General features: G+C 37.5%; 1 protein-coding gene across 1 annotated transcript in view; it reads right to left on the reverse strand.

The window, feature by feature from the left end:
* The window catches only part of col21a1 (collagen, type XXI, alpha 1), a 42,147-nt gene that overhangs the window by 13,321 nt on the left and 6,414 nt on the right, over nt 1-22,412 (reverse strand). The window contains exons 6-16 of the mRNA XM_036546730.1: nt 20,985-21,062; nt 20,231-20,239; nt 19,444-19,527; nt 17,666-17,728; nt 12,690-12,743; nt 12,541-12,594; nt 11,851-11,904; nt 10,578-10,631; nt 10,172-10,225; nt 10,030-10,083; nt 8,329-8,382 (exon numbers count right to left, since the gene is read on the reverse strand). Of these exons, the coding sequence (XP_036402623.1) occupies nt 8,329-8,382; nt 10,030-10,083; nt 10,172-10,225; nt 10,578-10,631; nt 11,851-11,904; nt 12,541-12,594; nt 12,690-12,743; nt 17,666-17,728; nt 19,444-19,527; nt 20,231-20,239; nt 20,985-21,062 (612 nt within the window). The remainder of the gene's footprint in view (nt 1-8,328; nt 8,383-10,029; nt 10,084-10,171; nt 10,226-10,577; nt 10,632-11,850; nt 11,905-12,540; nt 12,595-12,689; nt 12,744-17,665; nt 17,729-19,443; nt 19,528-20,230; nt 20,240-20,984; nt 21,063-22,412) is intronic.

Below are 22,412 nucleotides of genomic sequence, written 5' to 3' on the forward strand. Positions count from 1 at the left end.
CTTGGAGATCTGGATTAATCACACATGAAATGTCTCTCCACTGAGCTCTGTTAGCTTCATCAGCAGAGCAGTTTAATCGGTTTCACAGGATGTTGTTAAATGCAAACCACATACCTCTGCAATGCAGAGTAGGGTCTTTCTTTAGAATTATCTTGTTCTGTCTACTGTGCAACAAACTGGAAAAGGAGCTTAATTCTGGTTCACATACTGTTCAGACTGCATAGAGCATTGATCAGCCACAACCAGGGAGTTTATGGGCTTTGTTTTCATTGGTAGGTTGCAAATAATGCCTGATTGCCATTCAACCATTTTAAATATATATTTTCACTCTGTGTTCTTCAGCATGATCCGTATTATGTTTGACTTTAGTTTAGACTTATGTAGATCTTAATCATATTGAGGAAGTGATCATGGCAACAAAAGGCATGTCTCAACCTGTATGTGTGCCAACAAGGCGGTTTGCATTTCAAGAGTCTCACCCAGTGCTGAAGTGCTGCTGACTCTAGGAAAAAATATTTCACTGAGGTTGGCAGAGAATACCTCATACCTGTACAGTACTACGAATCTGGGCTTTTTCAGGGTAACCACAATGACTCTCAGAGCAGAATCCTTACAAACACTGACTTCTATACAATTTAACATTATTTGAACATACAGCACTCAGAGACAACGTCATTTGAGCACACAAGGAATGGTCAATCCTCTCTGCTTTTTTTGTAATTTCCCTGCCACATTATAACATTACAGTACCTCCAGCAGCTAACTGCTGAATCAGAGTACATGCTGTCACTAATCAACACAGCACTGTTAGTTGTCAAAGTTCTGTTTCTGGTCACACACAACTGGTCTAGACCTATATCTTTATGTCTCTTAAATTCCTTAAGATTATAGAATTTCTGTCACAGCTGTTCAATCAGTTTGTCAGCAAACCCCATCTACAAGTGTCAAATGCCAAAAACTGTCAAGGTATAAGATATATGCTGTATAATGTCCTACCACCAAAAAGTATGCTCCAGACATGATTTTTTTTATCTTGTCCCCTCACAAGACTGAGCTTGTTACATAACCTGAATACCTGCACTTAAACTGCTGCAGTACCTTTACATATGTGCCACCCTGTTTAGAGGACTGTCACATCTGTCAGATGCCAAACAACCTACAATAAGTCCACAATATTGCATAAATAACCAACAGTTAAATTACAGCAATGCCACTATATATGCATTCCCAATTTCTGTATTCTGTGATTGAAATGGCAAAAAACCAATATCCACAAAACCAATTCATGTAATAAACACTATAGTCTCTGGGCCTCTGTGACTATTGCTATCAGTCAGTCAAACAATCACATCAATGCCTTATTATCTACATCTTCTCCATGTTCCTGTATGTATCCTTAGTTCTGATGACAGTGCTAATTTAAATACATTATGCTGCTACCAGCTACCAGCCATACGAGATACAAAATGAGCGCACATGCAATGTGTTCTGAGGAAAACATTTACTTTCCTTTTTTTCAACACCAATATCAGCTAGAGATAGAGGGTGCTGCATTCATATAAGTAATCAGAAACATATTAAAACCGTATCTTTGTCTTAAGCGAAAGTAATTCTGCAAAAGAGCTGAAGAAAGGTTATATTGAGTTAAAACAACAGGCTCTCCAATAACTGGTTGTGTCTTCTTCCTTTAAGGAACGCCACCCCAGAAACCCTTGGCATGTTGTACTTTAATACATCTACTGGACCTAATCTAAACCAGACCTAAAACTCTGTTTTGTCTTCACCACGGGGGTGGCTGAAATCTCTGTTCCTCATCACAATGAAGATCACTTGCCAGTTTCCACCAAGTTGAATGACAACAAAAGATGCTATGGAATAATTAATAGTCTATTGGCTTTGAATTCAAAGTGATGTCATTTTTTTAGAAAGTCCCCGGGAAATGTTAACCTGATTTCTGCAAAGTTACACAGTCAGAGCTAGGTTTTCACCAAGTATCATTATCATGATACCAATGATGTATAACACTATTGTATAATATTGGCAGTATTGTTTGTGACCACACATTAAAGTAGAAACAAACATTTCTGATTTTGGGGTCTACAGACACAACATTCTGATAAACCCTTAAATATGTCGCTGTGTAATTAGTGACATTCATATGAAGCTGGATCAGTCTGCCCAAATAAGATACTGGATTTGACAGAGGTTTGTATTAATTATGATATCATTTGTAACAATACAGATTAAAAAAACGATGGCTGTGAAGGTGGACCACTATTGTGGATTCAGTACTGCTGAACACAAAAGCAATCACAAAATGCACACATCATAAATTCACTTCAGTACTATGTGGTTGTGGCATTGATTTAGACTTGCGTATCAGTTTACACCTGGAAAAATTTTGTATCTTGATGGGAAATCAGTACAATGTTTCCCAGCAGTGAAATAACAGTTTCACATATGTACAAACTCCAAAGTCTCCTTGGAAAAATAGAAAGCTGTGCAATAGACCACAGAGCACTGAGACAAAAAAGCTAGACGTGTTAATGCTAACAGGAACATTAACCGATGTTTCAGAAACTTTGGGACTTGCTCCATGAACACATTCATAAAAGCAGTTCCTGTCTGTCACAAAGGGAGGACATTGTGGTAGGCAGCATGTGTCAAATTTATGAATGTTTTCAGGCCTTGTCAGGAATACAGAAAAAAAAACAGTGGAAAGACTCAAAGACTACTGCAATTCGTAATGCTGAATATCTATAAAAAATGTCTTTGATAATTTATGATGGTGTAACATCTGTTTTTTCTGTCTAAGTTAAGGCTAGCTGTAAATTACTGTGCACTTGCCAAAGTCTGTCATTTTTAAATGCTTATAAGGAGTCCCAAAGCAATGTGTGTTTCCTTTTTGCACTTTGGTTTATATTTGTATGCATATTTGACAATCTGTTGAAAATATTTTCTTGAATCAAAGATACACATTACATTGGTACTCTTCTTCTTAACACGTTTAAAGTTCCCTTACTTTGTCCAAATATTTCTAAAGTACCAAGATACATCTAAATAATTCACACTATTATATTGGTATTCCTTTCCTGGCATCTGTTGCCTTACTTAGATCAATTTGTTTAAAAGTCAGTCTCAAAATAGTTGGTCGGCAAAATGTTTAAAAGGATAATACAATCTCTACAGTGCAGTTTAAACAAATCTGCAGAAGTACAGAACAGTTTTCCAGCATTGTAATCGGAGCAGTCAGTGGTGCCTCCAAGTGAAGTCAGAGAACATGCCAAGTCATGAAGGAAGCCTATTCTTCTTCTATTCTAAGAGGTCATGATAGAAAACATATTCAGGAGGCATCTTTCTCTTAGCAAAGAAGTGAAATCTAAATGTACCTGTATAAGGGAACTTTTCAATACAACTGCAATGTGCTGTGCTCTTAAATCAGCAAGTGATGTTAGCAAGTGTGTTTTTTGTTTGCCTCTTAAAAATATTACAAAGTGGCGGACCTTGAGGTTACTTTTTATATGCAAAACCTAATATGCCAGTTAGCTAATTAGTTATTATGTCTGCCTGGTTTTCATTGATCCAGTAATTAAACAGCACAGTGTCTCTCATTGTATTGATTGTCCTCAAGTGCTTTCCCTATCAATGCCCTTTATAATGTTTTTCCATTTTATCTTGGTGTATCTTAGCTATAATTTATTTGTGAAAAAAAATTGCGGTTGGAGGTGTATTTGTTCTGATAAGGAGGTGGTTGTCTGTTCAACATCTTTTTCTGTTGATCATTCTATTAAGCTTAATTAGTTGTTTAATCAACTCTTCTAGCCTCCATGGCTGTCAAACAAACATCAATGAAGATGAATATCAGTGTGGATCACTAATTGCTTAAGAGGCTCAGATGAATATAAACTGACTGAGGTATTTTGTCCCTCTATTACAAAACACAATTCTGACCCATATCTGTAGCAAAAAAACTAACACCAGATACTTGTTATGTGTCGTAAAATCCAGATTAGCAGCCTAATCAAATCCAATTAAATGTGAGTTGACCTGGAACAAAAACCAGTATAGACAGTGTGTTCCCAGGACCAGGGTTGGGAAATACTTTCTCTTAACTCTTCTTCCACCACTCCCACCCTCCCCCAACCCCCAGGTGTTCTCCTGCCCTACTCCCGCCCCCAAGTGGCAGGACCTGCATCCAAACCACAACACATAGACTAACCCTGTTATTATCACCCCCTACTGTCTCCCACAAATGGTTTAAATTAACTGAGGGTGGGGCTTGTCCTGGACTTGTTAAACAAAAACTGGAGCATTGTTCACACTGGATTAAATTACCTGAATTCCCTGGACTTGGTTGCTCAGACAAGTCATTTTTCCTGACCTATTGCTAATTTTTAGTGCGGTGAGAATGCGCCACCTTGAGTCATTTTCATGATGAAAGATGTATATTGATGTTTTGTTTGTTAAAGGTCCCCAGATGCCCACATTAACTTGACCTTTCCTGTTACTACAATACAATGGTATGTTTTTTGTTTTGTATTTTGCTTAGGATGTACAACAGATGGCAACAATGTTAGAACATTATTTTTTAACACAGTACACCCAGAATGTGCAGTGTAAAACTAAAATATATGAACTGATTGGATAAGTCCTGCCAAAGTGTTGAAAACCTAACTAGCTAGCTAAAATATAATTGCCAATAAAGTAAGTTGCCATCAGTAAAATTCCCAGAACTCTGGATCCCTCAGGTAACAGCTACTATTGCAGAACAAATGTTAGAAACGTCCACTGTAGGTTTCAGTATTAGATAGAATTCAAGTTTACCGCAACCTTAGTTTGTCTGATTAAACTTAATAAAAGATTCCCTAAATCCCCCAATCTTACTTTGCCTCACAGTAGGCTTTTATTTGGCTATTGTGAACATTTCTGAAGTTGCACCATGAAGCTGTAGTCATAGCGCACAAAATGAAGTTTTGAAATATGCTCATGAAATTATATCTACGATTAGACTGAATGGGTGTTTTCATTCAGAATCAGGGCTACAGTCTCTACTGTTATAGAGATATCATTACTGTGCATGTGTCGATATATGCCATGAAATTGATATAGCCATCCGTTATGTTTTATTTTTGAGCAACATCTTGATCTTTGATCAAATTCCTTTGCATGACACCTTGACAGAAAAGGTGCAACAAGTGTGTTTTTTATGTGTTTGAGCCTGACACCAAAATAACTGTAAATGATGCTAAAATATTTCCACTCTCCCCATTTCAAAGAGATGACAGCATAAAATGAAAGGCAGATTTAAATCATGCAATGCACAGGAACCAAAGGAGAGAGGATGGAAGCAGCATTCCCGTGGGAAATGTGAATTACGATGCGCAGTGATGAAATCAAAGACGACTCTCTCTGGTAAATGGGAGCATTCTTGGCAAGCGCCATCTTACAAAAAAACCATCAAATCCAGCTGACTACATTATTTTTCTGTATTTCTTACAGCTTCATGAGCAGGGAATGAACTGCAACCTACATACAAAATGACTGCCCCCTGTTGTCTCATAAGTGCAGAGTTCACAATGAAATGGGATAGCTGTGAATAATATAGTTTTTCGGTAATCCCAGAAGAAAAAAGAATGGAAAAATATGTGGGTTTAGACACACAGAAAGATTGATAAACAGCGCCTGTCAGGATCATTGCACGATCATTATTGGGTTCCCGTTCACCCTGGACCATATGTACACCACACGCCTTCTAAATGAAACATTCAGATATTAAAGGGAAGCATCAAATAAGGGCATATTTTCTTTCCCAAATGTATAAAAAAAAACCTGATAAGAATACTCAGATAACTGGCGAGAAGTAGTGGGACAAGTGCGCCATGTATTTTTCTATTTTGTGTTGAGATTACATTCACTGGCTCAAGAGAACAGCAGAATCCTGAACTCCCTGTGGATGTTTTTTCCAATATTGAACAAGTAATTTAGGGTCCTGCTGTTTACATGTTATTATGTTTATGTAATTTGCATACTACTAGCACAATATTGCGGACAGAAATGTCTTATCAGGTATTTTGCTCTGTAAGGAATTTACACATTTGTCAACGTAACTGTACATAGGAAATAAAAGACTTAATCAAATTTTACCTTCATCATAAACTTACCTACCCCAAAATTGATTGTAGGTCCCTAAAAAACTATAATTTTGCACCGTGCATCATTGAGGTATGACTGTTTGTTGTTTATATGGACCAATGGGAAAAGTTGTTACAATTCCACATCTCTCTTGGACATGCAAATCAAACAACATTGAAAATCCATTTCTTTGCAAAACATTTGAGTAAATAAACACTGCGTAATTTGTTAAGCATATTTAGCTTAACTACCTGGAGATACTGTAGGTACTCTGTCACTTTTTTCATGATAATTGGGTACAGATGTTTGGCAAATCGCATGGTTTCTGTCTTGAGGGGATAGTAAAGGAGCATGGAAACATGTTGCAAAATAACTCCTAATACAGTTTTATAGACCTTCATATGCTTGGAGTAGACTGAAAGCTGTTCTACCGAAAACAACCATGATCAAAGAACCAGAATCACATCATTATTAACAATCTTTAGTAATAAAATAGTCTTGCCACATCAGTGGATTTGTCGGATCAATTCATTTTCACATATGCCACAGGAATATTAAATATAAGAAAAATATAAGCTTGATGTTTTTTTTGTTTTGTTTTTGTTTTTTGTTTTTTTGTGAAAGGCACCCTTTGTAATAAAAACAGCAAGGTAACACTTTCACTTGGACTCTGAGGTCCGCTGGAATTAATTCCTAGTGGTAGTCAGCTAATTTAAAATTTGGTTTCGCTGCTCAAAAAACAACTTGGAATCAATATTAACTTTTTGAGAAGCAAGACATTTGATACACGGAGACTTGTTCCATCTGCAGAAGCATATGAGAGTAATTAGGAAGTGGCAAATCAGAGAAAAGCTACTTGATTTTACTTAAGGACTACTCTGTTTCTTGAATCTAGAGATGACACAGACCACTAGACATAAAGCAGCTTTCCAGTTATAGCTTTAGATCTCTAGTTCTACTACATATATTTTCACTTCACAATGTTGTAGAAACTAAATGTTCTGATTCTGTGTGAACTCAAATGAAACAAAGGCGTCACTTGTGTAATATTTCACTGATAGAATTGTTCTGAGGTAGTCCTCAAAGTGAAGACATCTTGCCAAGTGTCTAAATTACAGTTCCGTCAGTTGGCTTTTGTTTTCAGCTGAGAGTAAATAGAGAGAACATCTGCTGATATCTGCTGCTGTCATTTCTTTCTTTCAGTTCAGTTCCTGGCCCCGATATCACAAAATCAACATATCATCTCAGCAATTGTCTGTTTTACTTCAGAAACCTCATGAATGATAATTATGCAAAATGGGGTAATTATGTGATGAGCCAGGGAGATCCACCCTCCTCCCCCCCCCCCCCAAAATATTTAATCTGTCAGAAACAAGAGTGTGATTCATGCAGTTGTCTGACCTTACTTACAGTGAGCTGATAGTGTGCCTTTGAGTGAGGAAGCACCCATGAAATGCTTCCATGGCAATGATGCAGTGCTTAAACTCTCCCCTCCCTCCCTCCATGTAGAGCAGCTTTTAGACCCAGCTGCATGGTTTTCTGCTCCCAGTGCCTCTCCCAAAATTCCTTGATTAGTTTTGAGCAGGCTAGGAACTCCCTTGCCTGATAAGAACAGTAAGTTTCACAATTCCAGCATGTTATCTACCCAGTCAGCAAGTCATTCACTTTGAACACAAATTGGACTATACAGAGTGTCAAGCTGTGTCATTAGCTAACAATGACCAGGATCCCACAGCAGCAGAACAAACTAGCTACATTCTCTGGCGTAGATCAGCCAAAGCATTCTGATCTCACTGCTCTCAGATACACTGCAATGCATCAGGTGCCTCCAAGTTGCTCAGTTGCTTAGAACTCCCACATCACTTGAGTGTGCTGTGTGATTTGTAGTGCAAAAAAATAGCTGTTGGCTGCATGTGATAGTGGCTGAAGATTGCATTTGGCTCACTTCATCCTTTTCACTCTTGTGTGAGTGCAGTTGTGGTGAAGCAAGCCTAGTATTAGACCAACCATCCTCACCATATCAAACATTTTACCGACACCTGGTACCTTTTACAGGATTAAGCGTGTTCATAAGTTTAAAATGTTCCACAGTCTACATTGAATTGAAGAGAGGTCTCTAACTGTGAGTATGAGGACAATTTGGATTTTCTAAATCACCCTTAATTTTACAGAAATGTGGAAATGTTCATCACTCACAGGATGTCCCTCTCGGCCATCTGAGCCAGGGATACCGGGCTTTCCAGCTTCTCCCTGCAGAGACACATGTGGTGGAGAATGCAGACAAGAAATATTAATACAGGTGTACAATCGATGGATAGTCTACTCTGCACCATATCTTCATGAATTTAAGCATGGCGTGCTTGGCCAAGCCAATTCTTCACTTCTTGTCACAGCCCAAGATCTGAAATCACATGAAAATGTTTGCAGAAATGTTTCTGCAAAGGAAATGCAAGATTATTTTCAAATGGTCAGACTATTGATGTAAGGTATAGAGGATAAGTCAATATTAGCAATAAATAATCCACTCAGAAAACAACCTTGCACATACTGTATAATGTGGTCTGTTTTCAGTTATGAAAGATCATTTTTTTAAAAAATGGCATCACAGGCATATGTGTAATATCATGAGTGTTGGAGCAATAGTGAGGTTGAAAGTAGGATAACAATGAGTGGTGGACAGTTCTGACCAACAAATAGACATTGAGGTAATTTTGATTCTGTTGTCTTTTTAAATTTTAAACTTCTGTTTTATATTTCCTAAAAAATGCTCAAACCTTGAAAACTGTTTAGATAAAAAACAACAAGAAGATGTTTTCAGTGCCCTCTCCCACTCATACCAAAATGTGAAATTTTGTTTAAAGGCTTAATGCAGAGTTTGGATACAACACATATCTCTGATGAGGGGGGAAAGTATGAGAGATTAAAAAAATATGGATTAATGATGACATAATTAATGATCCATTTCATAGATCTGTATATATTCAAATTAGAGTGTCTTATCTTCCTCTTTTGATAATTACAGGGATAATTTTATTTCATTTTTAATGTGATTAAGTCCATGCCTAGGTCAGAATGAAGGTTAGATCTATGCAAAGTTGGTCCATGAAGTGTTGCAGTGAAGTATATGTAACCTCCATTTCATGATACAGCCAATTCCAGTTTGAAGATGACTTGCTATGTTCATCAGCTGTACCCTTTAGAATACACACAACGTGTGTGTGTGTGCATGTGCATATATTATGCATACATATTTGTATACAGCATACAACAAGACATGATTGTTTTGTGACCTCTTAACTCTATTGCTGAAGACAGAGCATATGGAATTACATGGATACATATGTTATCTGTGTTTAATATAAGCTCTGCATTCATATCGGCCTGCCAGCATGATTAACAACTGGCCGATTCAAGAGGTTGGGTGCAGGCACTGGAACTCTACTTTTTCCTCACCTAAGCTCCAAACGTTTCTCAGAGAGGAGAGGGGAAACAAATGTGAACATTAGTAAGGAGATACAAAACGGAGCGTATAATCCAGGATTTATAATGCAGGCAACCACCTTGATGGTGATGAACGGTCCATTGAATAATGAGGACCAGCTGTCAGAGAAGGTCTGGAAACAGACATTGTAGCTGAAATGAAAAGGAAGAAGAGGAAACAATGGTGCTAGCCTACTAACGGAGCGCCATGTGGGTTAGCTGCAGGAATATATTTCCACTGCTGGGAGACTGCCAGAAAGAGGGAATACATTCCTGCAGCTCATCCTCGGGTCGCCTTTTCAACCTGGTATTTGTCAAGTCATCCTCAAGGCCTACGTTTTCAACAGACGTCTAGCTCTGTGTTACTTAACACATTGGCTCATACGCTCTGAAACATTGATCAAGCTCCGTACAAACCTTTTGGCCGTTTCTTCCTGGCACTCCATCCTTCCCATCCATGCCAGGTTGTCCCTGAGTGGAAAAAAGAGGGAGCGTAAGAGAGGTTTTCCATCCGCATCACCAGCGATCCCCAGGAAACTTGTGGGAGTGCCATACGTACAGGGGCTCCTGGATAGCCAGGTGTCCCAGCAGGTCCTCTGCTTCCTTTTTCTCCCTGAAAGCAAAGCATCATATTTCAGGAATCACATTCGCTAGCCTAAAACAACACTTCATATACTCATCTCCAGTCTGCTCATAAGCTGTAGATGTTCATAAGCTGCATTATAGTTATATTATGTATATATATGTGTGTATATGTGTGTGTGTGTACAATCAATAATTGAACTTGCTGCACTCTAGAAGACAAGGGACGTTTCACTCATTTCCATACTTGCATTCAGAATTAATAATGGAGTTAACTGTTGAAAGTCCATTTTTGTAAGTAACTGTCTGACACACTGCCTATGTTACACAATACATGTTACATGTTATACTCTACTCACAATGGTTTTGCATTAATGTCTTACCACATGTCCATCTTCACCACGTAATCCTTGCTCCCCTCGTGGACCAGTGGAACCCTGAATTATTTACAACAATTATTACATCATAGTTTACACAAAGTTTTAAATTAGCTTAGTATACTGAATATATAATCAGTATAGCTCCTTCAGTTACTGACATGACATCCATAAAACCTGCAAAATATTTAAGGAAGTGCATGGCTCATCTCATGAATGTCTCTGTCTTCTTAGGGTGCTTTAAGTCATGTTGATAATAATGTCCAGTCTCATTCAGGATATACAATTACAAAATGCCAGGTACAACCGATTGTTCCTCTCAATAAGAATCCAGAAAATGATATTAGGAATAGGGTTACTTCCACTGGACAGACTTGCATCATACCAACTATTTGAAAAGTACTTGTTTTTGTAATTGTTTTGATGCTGATGAGAGAATCCAGTACTGCACTTGAAAGTGCTCTGGGCCTACCAGAGTGCCAATTTACATGCTGCACAGTGCCTTTACTTTTGTTTGCTGTAAAATGGCTGGAGGTGGAATCACAACATCAATAACAATGAGAAGTACAACAACAAGAGTTTAATAAATTTATAGCATTAATAAGTTTTTATCATGATCATATTTCATCATGTATACTTCAGTTACTGAATACCGTCTGCTCATCAAATGAAGACTGTAGACTGTATTTCCACATGATGATTTTATGATTTTGTCATTTTCTTTGCCAGGCCCATGATAATTAGGATTAGAATACACTCATGTTGAAGATACAAAAGCAAGATCAGCACTGTTTCTGCTCGCTTTTCAAAGGAAATCAGATAATTCCCTTCGATTTACTGCCCACAGTGCACCAATCTTACTGGATTACCCCTGGATGAGCTCTGTTGCTTTTCTCTGTTCAAAAGCAAGCCACAAGCATGCAGTGGCATGACAGTCCAAATCTGCCTTGGATTTTCAACATCAACAGCCTTAAGCTTTTATTACACACTCCCTACCTCAAGTTTGATTTATTTTTGCAGAGATACTGAAAAAGACACATATTAGTGCAACAACAGGAAATGAAAAATATTTAGTCAATTGTCATTTCATGATGTGAAAACGACTTGCCAATTTACCCACAGTTAAGGTCCCCCCGTGTGATTAGAAGTTTACATAAATTGTTTCATTGATGAGACTCTTCATGAGAAAAAATGTCATTTGGAGACATAAATGAGGAAGTGTTAACTGATCCAGTCAAATTAAGTTACAAAGACCAAAAGATGTTGATCCTGGCCATACCTTTTCACCTGGCTGCCCTGAAGGCCCGGGCAATCCTGGAAGACCCCTCTCACCCTGAGAAGGGAGGAAATGAATTTTATCACTCAAACAGCCACTGCCATTGAATGTATTCATTTGCAGCGGTAGTGAATTGTGCATAATTATTTATTGAAAAACTGAGATATTTCATACTGTGTTGTTTAATAATAAAATTTAGCATATTTTCATTGTCTTTCATCAATATACTGTATTATGTAGTAACTGTGAAGACTGTGTTTGGCTGTTCGATGTTAATGTTAAAACTGTAGTTACAATGGAGTGCAAATACTATGAAACAGATCAACCTGCTGTCCACACACAGCTACAGTGTTACTTGCATTCAAAAATACTGACTGGTTTAAACTTGCCCTGCATAGAATCTGTATCTGTATAGAATCTTTAAACTGTGTGAATGAATAAAAAAATTGGCAGTAAGTCAAAATCCAGAATAATGGATGGTATTGTATGGTACATGTAGTGTATAATGCAGTACTGAAAAATGCAGTACAGTGGTGTTAATAACAGTATATGCTAACTGAATGTGAAATGTTATTAGCTACCGAGTATTTGATTACATTTTGGCAATTTACATTTTTGTGAGCATTTGCAGGCGTAATAAATGTGTTACATATTTATTACACCTCAAATTAATTTACTTTTCAGCCTTCCTACCGAATCACCAGTCCCTCCTTTTTCTCCTGGGTACCCGATTTCCCCGCGCGGGCCCTTGTAGGACAGAGAGACAAAGTAAATAGTAATTGCAGGTAACAGCCAATTACTAAAATGAAAATTCAGGGCTGTATTCAATCTGGCTGCATTACCTGTGGGCCAGGTGGGCCTGGGAGTCCTGGATTCCCTCTCATACCTTGGAGACCCTAAAGTGGAATACATAAACAAACAAGTAAACCAATTTATCCATAGGTAAAGATACTAAGGCAAGAGACAGAGCAGGTTCTTTTAAGTGGCTGTTAATATTTTTAGAAAATCCTATTTATTCTCTAAAAGATATATATTGGTACGACAAAGGTATTTTCATTACTTTGTAAGTGAAAGCGAAATGACTGCTTCAAAGCTTACTTAGCAAAGAAGTATAAATGTTGTCCTATTAAAGGTCACAGAGGTGATACCTTGACTGTAACTCCAATAGTATGGACATGTACTTCTATGCCCTTGAAAATGCTGAACTATCACACAATTACCCACAGGGTGAAGTCACAGTCAGCTGACAGTTTGATTTACAGTTGTTCCTAATAAGGAATCTCTGGAATAAATCCAATTTTTAATACACAGACAGCCACGTAAAAAAACACCTGACCACAGTTTTTGTCTCTAGAAGAATGTTTAGAATTGGGGCATTACTTGTATGCTTAAGTCATATTGTCCACATATGTTTTACTTTTTTAAGAAGTAGTGTTGAAAGCAAATCTTTTGTGAATACCCAAAATGAAGAGTAGATTACAAATCTGTAACCGTGACCCATACCAGATCTCACCTGCATTGCTACTACCATAGTTTCATTTATAATCTTATTTCTTGTCGTTTATCCTCTTGCAGAAAATCAAGTTACTTAAACCACAGACAACTTATTTTATTCTTAAATTCCCATGCAACAGTAGACATAGTGAAGCCATTTTTCCATTGCTTTCAGATCTCATTTAAAGACTGTACTTTTATGTTCATAAGTTGCAGAGCCAGCATTGCCAAGTACTGTCCACTTCATGATTTAGTATGTCAAGAGAACATATGAAATGTATTAATCAATTAGTCCTAGTGCTCCTGCTTTGCAGCTGTGATGGAAAACTTAAGCACAAGCCCCAGATAAGGACCGTTATATGTCCTCAGAGTTAGCCCTAGCTAATAATCAATCGAGCATTTGTCTGAAAATACATTGAAATCTATTTTTATCATGGATGTGTGGCCATGCAGTGCATCAAGGTTATGCATTGTCCCATCTGTGTTTCCTTCTGATTAATTTCCATAGAATGTGATCCACAGTTTGTAATGTTTGTTGGGATAGCTTGTTTAAGGTAATTTTTAGGATTATATGTTGTAAAACAGAAATACACACAGATCTACCTGTGCATGAAGATGTTTTATATGATACCAGAACTCTATCAAGTTTATTAAAGTGTGTTGCTAAGAAAAATATACATACTGCTTAAGCCACTGGCAACATTTCCCATGCAACACACTTTTTCTCATACATAATGTTAAGTGATAAGCATGCAAAAAACAGATGTTTATATTGAGCACCAGAATGCCAACAAATTCACTGTGCAAAAAGAGAGGGGTGTGGTGCTAAGATTGTTAACTCTGCATTAAGATAATTATCTTCAATATAATTATGACATTTTATGACACCATAAAATGAAACCACTAGAGCTTTTTAGTGGGAAAGTTATGATATTTACTTGCCACATAATTTGCTGTGACATAAATGTGTTTGTGCTATAAAAGAAAAAGCCAGATGCAATAGAAATGCCCACTTTCTTTAGAACAGGACAGAAGATTTGTGCAATCCACAGCTGCCCAGTCTTGTGGAGGAAGATGATTTTTTTTTCTTTTTTTATTCATATTTATAAATTGCAGTAATCTTAACCCTCTGCTTTTTATATCTCTGATCTTTTAAAACAATAGTACACTTGACGTTTCTGAACGGCACACTGTCGTGTTTAGTTTATCACACAGGGGAGAGAGGGCAGTCTCCACATCCATTTGCCAAAGTTTAAAGGCCACACAATTTGTGTGAAGAATACTTCTCTGTATATACAAAAGGCTGTCTCAGAAAGTCTTGACCTTAGAAATTAATGTGAGATGCTTAACAAGCTCTGACTGTGACGCCTACAAGCTCTGCATTACTACCAAGCGCGTTCCCAATTCCCTAGCCTAAATGTGGAAAATGCAAGGACACCCAGGGTTCAAAAGTGGACGTCAGGTCAGACATTGAGGCATTTGGCATGAATATAAAAACTGAATCAAAGACAAAAAAGGACTGGGTGTCACAAACAATGGTTGCTCTTTGTATGGACTACATTTGAGGTTGCAGTAAACCCAACAATGAGCGTTCTGTATGGACATCTCTTATTTTTGCGTCAGAAATAATAACAATAAATTTGAAAAGGACAGTTTTTGTTTTGTGACCATGGACACAGAATGCAAGAATCAACTGAACAACTTTTTCTGAGCATAACAGAAAACAAGAAGTAACAATCTATTAAGTCGAAACGACAATCCTTCCATTTAATATAGTTGAATAAGTGTGAGGTCCAATGCCAGCTTGTTAATGAAAGTCCCCACGCTGATTTTGTTTAAATCCACATCTGAGTATGGGAAGCAGTATGGTAAGGTGGTGAGGGAAGTGGGCTTGTACTCATACCTCTTCAAGACTGCATCTTGGTGCCAACACCTACTTATAGCACTTCTAGCCTTTTCCTATATATTCCAAGTTTTTACTATTATGATATTATTACACATTGACACAAGTTGTTGAAATGTTTTATTATTGTAGCAAACTGTGTCACAGAATGACACGTTCAGATATGCTCTGACATTTTCTGCATGTGCTGTTGTTCATGTGACAATATCATTTGCCCTGTCTCTGGCCAAGAGCATCTGCTAAGTGACCAAATGTAGATGTATTTATGTAGATACTTTAATCAGATTTCAGTTTCAAATCTGATGTGGGGCACTGCTGTTGTGATCTTGGAGCAAAGCAATTAACTTTTTTGCTTCAGTAAATATCCAACTGTGTAAATGGAAAGCATGTGAAAAATGTAAGCTAGATTAGTTACTTTAAACCTATCCAACCATCAAATTTACAAAAATGAAAATTTTTAATATTTATTTCACTAAATCAACATTAAAAGCCGTTTGATGGTTCAATCATTCCTGCCTGTACAAAACCTGAGAAGGAGAAATATGTTATTATTCAGTGGCCTGATTGGAACAGATCTACATATCTTCAGTTGTCAGCGAATACTGTTTTATTTATAAGACAAAATTTATTCAGGAAAATCATCTCATCATCATCAATCAGTAAGGTTGAAAAGCAGTCCCAATTAGCAGATCTGGTATCCAGGTGGTTTCTCTGTGTGCACATTTATAGAATTTCAGTGCTCCTTTGTGTGTATTTACAAAAGTCCTTTTCCACTTGCACACTCAGCAGTTTCTCTCTGTGAAAGGTGACTCATTTTTTAAAAAAGGACAAAGAATGCCAAACTCTGAGTCTACTAATGTCTACAAAATCAGTTTATTATTCCTTCATGCTTCATCTTGTTATAGTCCTCTAGAGAAGACATATAGTACTTGAATGAAAACAATGGCCATCTGTCCCCATACCACATTTAAGAGATTTCCAAATAATTTATTCTTTACAGCGCAAAGTCTCGACACCCCTAGTTAAAGATCCTTTCCCTACAAGTGGTGTGTTTTATCATCATCAAAAAGGAAACATTCTGCTCTCTGTTAATATATCACAGTAAAATTGGTCAAAAATTGGTTTATGTTGAAGCAAAAAGTTTTGACATTTTGACCTAAAAAAATGATCAAATAGGATTTTTAATCCATTAAAAATCAGAATTATTTCTACCCCTCTGTCCCGAGGATGAGCTGCACTGTCACAGATGACTGGTGTCAAAGCCTTGTAAGTTGGCATAATGCCCAAATGGCTTGCAGTGTTCATTGCTGTAGTGTTCCAGTCTAGCCACCAGACTAATAAGCCCAAATAACACATGGGACGCGAACATTTGGTATGTCAAAGTCTGAGCGATTTCACAGTTCACAAACTATTTTCTATGGTACATAAAGACTTCTGACTACAGTTTGGCAGATTGTTGTACAGTACAGATGTGACTCCTTTAAACTTGCCCAACTGGGTGTTTTTCAAGCCACAGTGGAATCACATGCTCCCTGAAGGAGAATATTTTTAGCCTCCCCATGTCATTTTAATATTCTGATGTTAATATTCTGATAATTCATTCATAGACATGCATTATGCTAAATGACTAGTGAATCAAGTCCAATGAACAAATTGAGCAGCAGATTAATTGCCTTACTCCCTTGACCGGTTATGTATCCTTAGTGTACTTCATTAAGATTGGGCATGTGTTTTATAGCTGCTGTTTGATATATATGAGAATGTTGAATGTTAAGTTTAATCATTTCATTGATACAAGAGTTGTCACCTAAGTTGATGTAATTTGTCAATAGGGTTGAGACAGATCTGCATGTCATATATCATATTTGACTCTGCTCTAGCTAATAGTAAAAAGTCAAATGATCTCCAGCTGAACTCCAGCAGAGTAAAGGCATATGTTATCACACTACTAGGAACAATAAACCCTTCCTATTGATGCTCTTTAGGGAACCACAGCCATTATTTTAAACAGTCTGGTGCCAGTTGCTCAACATTTGAACAGATAAATTGTTCCTTTGGCTTAGAGAGTATAGGAATATTTTGAAATCTTACAAAAAAGACCCATCATTTTTGGATGGGCTAAGATTTTTAGCATTCTCTAGTGTTTAATGCGTGTCTTGTGTCCATTTATGACATATTGGGGGCATATTTTATGACATGGCTGTCATGGGGTAGTAGGAACGCTAAATTCTTTTGGCGTAAAGGATGCACACTGATTTTGTGGCGGTTGTCATGTACAGTGCTTTGTCATAGATGCCACTGACAGCAGTGTGGGTGTTTAGCCTCTCTCAAGGCGCAAAAATGAAATGCTTTATCTGTGTGTGTGTGTGTGTGTGTGTGTGTGTGTGTGGATGTTTGTATATTAAACTATGTAGTACTCACAGGCTTACCCTCAGCACCAGCAGGACCAGATAGACCTGGGTCTCCAGCTTTTCCCTGCTCCCCCTTTGAACATTAAACAGAACACTGTTAAATGCTGCTCTCCACAAGTCCACCTTCACTGTCTCCCAGTCTGAGCTCACTATTTGGCATGCCACTTTTCTAAACAACTAAGGTCAGGCCTGCTAGAGAAAAGATATAAAACAAGGTACATGACAGTATATTTCATGAGAGGATATACCTTTGTAGTTAAGCAATGCGCAAGGACAGGTACATGCAAAGTTAGAAACATTTAGTGAATAAATTCATTGCAACATATGAATGGTTCATTATTTTTTGCTCTAAATACTTATGAAGGCCAATTTGATTCATGTATTACCTCATGTATTTGCATATTATTTATATATCTTTGTGTAAAAATACATTTCTATGTCATTTTTAGCAAGTAATCATCTTCAGGATCAGGATAGATAATACTTACTATTAATGGAAGTTAAATTCACATATCGCTAAATTGGAAGCAAAACTTTTCCTTTTCAGTTTGGAAATAGTTTTTCCAAGCTGGAGCAATCCTGAAGGAAAATTTGTAACATCTAACCCAGAGTGCATATTGATTTGAATTTGAGCTGCACCTCTTTTTTAGTCAAAATTGATTTGCGCCTTGACAACATTCCAGTCCTTTGTGTAGTGCAAGTGTGTAAATCAAAGCATAAAAAATGTTCATATGAAAAAAAAGATTCACATATAGTAAGAAAAACTATAATATGCATTTTACAAGGTCATACTTTACTTGTACCCACTGAAGGAAACATGCCAGTGCAAGGTTGTGTTAAAAGGTGCAGGTGATATAGCAAAAAAGTTCACAAAAAGTTCATTTCATAAAATGTTTTTTTCTTCTTGCAGAGTGCAGTGCTTCATCTCATGTGAGCCACCTTTTTTATTATTTATTTATTTTTACAAATTCTTGGCAGTAAGGGTGAAGTATTATGGGCTGGCTGTAGAGACAAGCTTTCTGGACAGCCGTTTGAGGGTTAGTCGATTTACTCTCCAGGAAAGTGATTGGATCAGCCACCACAGAACCCTTCAAGTTTTTTTATAGTTGAACTGTGTGTGGAAGTCATTTCAGTGGCGACTATTTTTCTTCTGTTTTTTTTTTTTTTAATCATTAGACTTCAAGGCAACATTTGAAGACTTATAAAACAATCTAGCTCACCAAGTTAGGTTAAATCTGTGCTTAATACAAAACATTCTGGAGCTTTCCAGAAGTGTATCAGTTCAAAAAAAACATACATCTGGGCAGCAGCCATGCTTGCAGTGTTTTTTGGAATAGTGACAGAATGTATTCACTGCAGTTGGCTGTTTGAAAACAGCAGTTTATTCTCATGCGTACGTTTGACCTTATAAACATAAACTGACAGCACCATTTAATGCATTAATGAGTTTTTTGCCCATGGTGAAGTTGTCTGTATTTGTGAGATGTTTTCCAACTCCACATCAGATTTCCTTCAAGTTATTCAAGACTGACTTTTCTGACCTTTGACAAGAGCCAAAACTTAATCCGGTAATACAGCACCTATTTTATTAGCAGATGAGAATAATGTGTCTACTACTGTACACTTGTAGTCATTATTCATTCTGTAGTAACCAAGTTTTAAGAACATTGAGATGTTTGTCCACCTAAGCATTCAGTCACTGGAAAAGTGCCTGTCACAGCTTCCGTTTTTTCCACTTATAGCCAAGGCCCCACCCACTGTTTATAATAAACAGCCTCATTGGCTTACCTTTACGCCCGGCGTGCCTGGTGGCCCGGGGGGACATGCACAGGGCTCAGGAGTGGGGTCAAAATCGCCAGGTCCATTGGAGCACTGTAGCAGACAGACACCACTTACACTATGTCTCAACAGTACTGCAGAGGCATTCCCCTTCACCTTGAACCCTTAAAGAACCCCTACTCTTTTCAGCTTATGTGCTGGAAATGGCCTGAGCAGCTCAGAGATACACAAAGCCAAGAGAATGCATTCCTCTCTTGTCTCCTGACAGCCTTTATCATTCACTCATTTGGCAGCGCGCACACTGAAGTAGTGCTGAAAGAGCAGACGCACACAGGAGAACAGCAGCCAGCCCATTGGGTACAGGGGGAGCTAGCTAGCTGCAGAATTTGCACAGGTGTTGTGAATTGCCACTTGATGGAGGGAAGAGCAGTTGAAGAAGATATTAAACAACTAAAAAATTGAGGAGGATCTCAATTTTAAGTAGCTTTTAAATAAAAAAAAATGTCTTTTGTGTAAAGGTTTCGATTACAATGTATTTTGATAGTACTGTTGCTGTTTTTGGTAACATCAGCTTTCTAAGCATATTTGTATGTTTAGTCCTCCTTGTACTGTGAAGGTTTCATGTCATATGCCTGTATAATCAGGCTGTGTTATTTAAAACCAGCTGACTTGATCAACAGCTTCTTGCTGGGTGTTTTCAGAAACCTTAAAATGAAATGCAGTCTTACCTTGCAAAATGCAAAAGAAATGAGAGGTTGCTTTGAGAATGAGCATAGCCATCTGCCAAAATACATACCTCCCCATCCTGGAAACAAAAGGAGTGGAATTATGTCATACACAAGCTTGGCAAGCACCAAGCACAAACCATTGCGTGAAGAGTATTACACAGGAAAAAATCTTAATGAAGTGCTACATGACATGCAAAGAAAGCTCTGGACACCTCAGCCATGAGTGTCAAGGCCACTCTCTAGCAGCCCCCCTTCTCCCCTCCCCCCTTCCCTCCACTAAAGGGACAACCAGAAACCCTGGATTCAAAGCTGTCTGTCTGGCTGTGTGCATTAGTAGTGAAATGCAACCGCAAGCCAAGTCAGCGTCTGGCCCCCGTTTCACAGTGTCCTCTTGAAGTTATTGTCCGGCTGGAAAATCAACATAAACGGCAGTGTGCGTGAAGTGAAGGTGAAAGCATTCCTCTGCTCCACCTTCACAAGGCATGGCAGGACTCACACAGGCACAAGTGACAAGAATGTCTTAAGCCACATTAGCAGAATGGAAGGTTGTTTGTTTGTTTTTTTTTGCCCTGGATCATATGCTCAAATGCATAACAAAAAAGAACAAAAAGACATAGAAAGGGAACTATTTTACCTATTTTAGCAGATCCCAAAATGAAGGTATGATTAAAGTGCCCACATACTATTGGGAACCGTGGCATTACAGCATAGAATCTTGGTTAGAGATTGATAAAAAAGGAATATGTTGTCAACAGAGAGAAAGGCAGGCTTTATTACAATTTGACATGAATCTGAATGAACCTGATGGCTTTCGGTACTCACAGCTCCAGGGATTTCACAGGCAGTTTCACGGTTATTCTGTTCGGGATCACAGTAGATCCTGAGTTTCTGGATCTCAAACTGTGAGAGAGATTGCAGTTTTAGGCATGATGGTAGTGGTATATCCAAAGTTTTGAACATGCAGTCATTGACCAGTGAAAATAGAATGATTAAGGGTTAAATTGTGACCTGTCAGACGAAATTTGGAAGTATTGGTCTGGAAGTATGTACGTGGTGAGAAAATACAATTGTTCAATCATATTCATTTTATTAAAAGCATATTTGCATCCAAGACATGAACAAATTATAAGGCTGCAAATAAACATTATTCACTGTGAAACTGTGATGTAACTAGAAACTTAAATAGAGTGATATATTCACATTGAAATGTGTATAAAGGACAAGGGACTCCAGAGTATATTTTTATGTTTCTCCCAGGTAACATCACCTTTGTGACAACATATAAGAATATCACAGTTAATTCCTTCTTACTTGCATATAATTGAAAAAGATAAAAACTATTAGTTAACCTGTTACTTTGTAACTGTTCTGGTTTAGCATCCTGTTGTTGTTGTAATGTGTCAAGATTACAGATTATTACTGAGAGAGTACACCATTCAGTCGTTAATGTATAATGTGGGTTGCATGAATTTTGTACTAAGTTGTTCTGTTTCTTGGAAAATGATTTTATTGGTTATTGGTTTTGTTTTCAACAAACACTAATCACTTCATGCCTTTGCATCTCAAAGCAATTACTACCTGCAGTGATATAAAATTAAGCAATTTGGGTGAAGCATCAAATTCACTAGAGTGTAACAGTAATAACCATGCAAGACTTGAACTTGTTACATCCTGTCTAAATGATTAATTGCTAAAAAAAAAAAAAAATCCCTCATTGTGAACCAAATCTCAGTTCACATGGGCTGTGTTTATGTTTTGACAAGAATGAATGATTAGGTCCATTATATATGAATGTAAGTGTCCTATACACTTTCATAGTTACAATGCATGAGTAGGGCAATTATTAAACATCAGGATAATATACAGCTAAATAACGATAGTTATTATTACCCATAAGCACCACAAATCTGTTCTTTATTAGCTGGGCTATGTGCATATTACTAAACTTTCTACAGTAAGCAGCTGGAAAATTAACCTTGCTGGCTCACTCCTTGCTCCACATTCCAGTGCTTTTTGTGCCTTGTAAATACACTGTGATCTTTGTGAATATTTCTGTTGCACAGATGTTTAGATCACGGCAACAAATAATGTCCTTTATATGTTTTATAGGCTAATGATTTGACATGCTTGAAAAAAGCTCAGTTTATATCATCTGCATTTTCATGTTATTCTGTCAACTTGATTTTCCAGTGTTAAAACTCTTTATATACCACCATAACTTTGTTAGTTGCATTCTTTGTTCCTTGTAAA

The sequence above is a fragment of the Megalops cyprinoides genome, chromosome 15, assembly GCF_013368585.1.
Source record: "Megalops cyprinoides isolate fMegCyp1 chromosome 15, fMegCyp1.pri, whole genome shotgun sequence".
In the NCBI taxonomy this organism is placed as follows: domain Eukaryota; kingdom Metazoa; phylum Chordata; class Actinopteri; order Elopiformes; family Megalopidae; genus Megalops; species Megalops cyprinoides.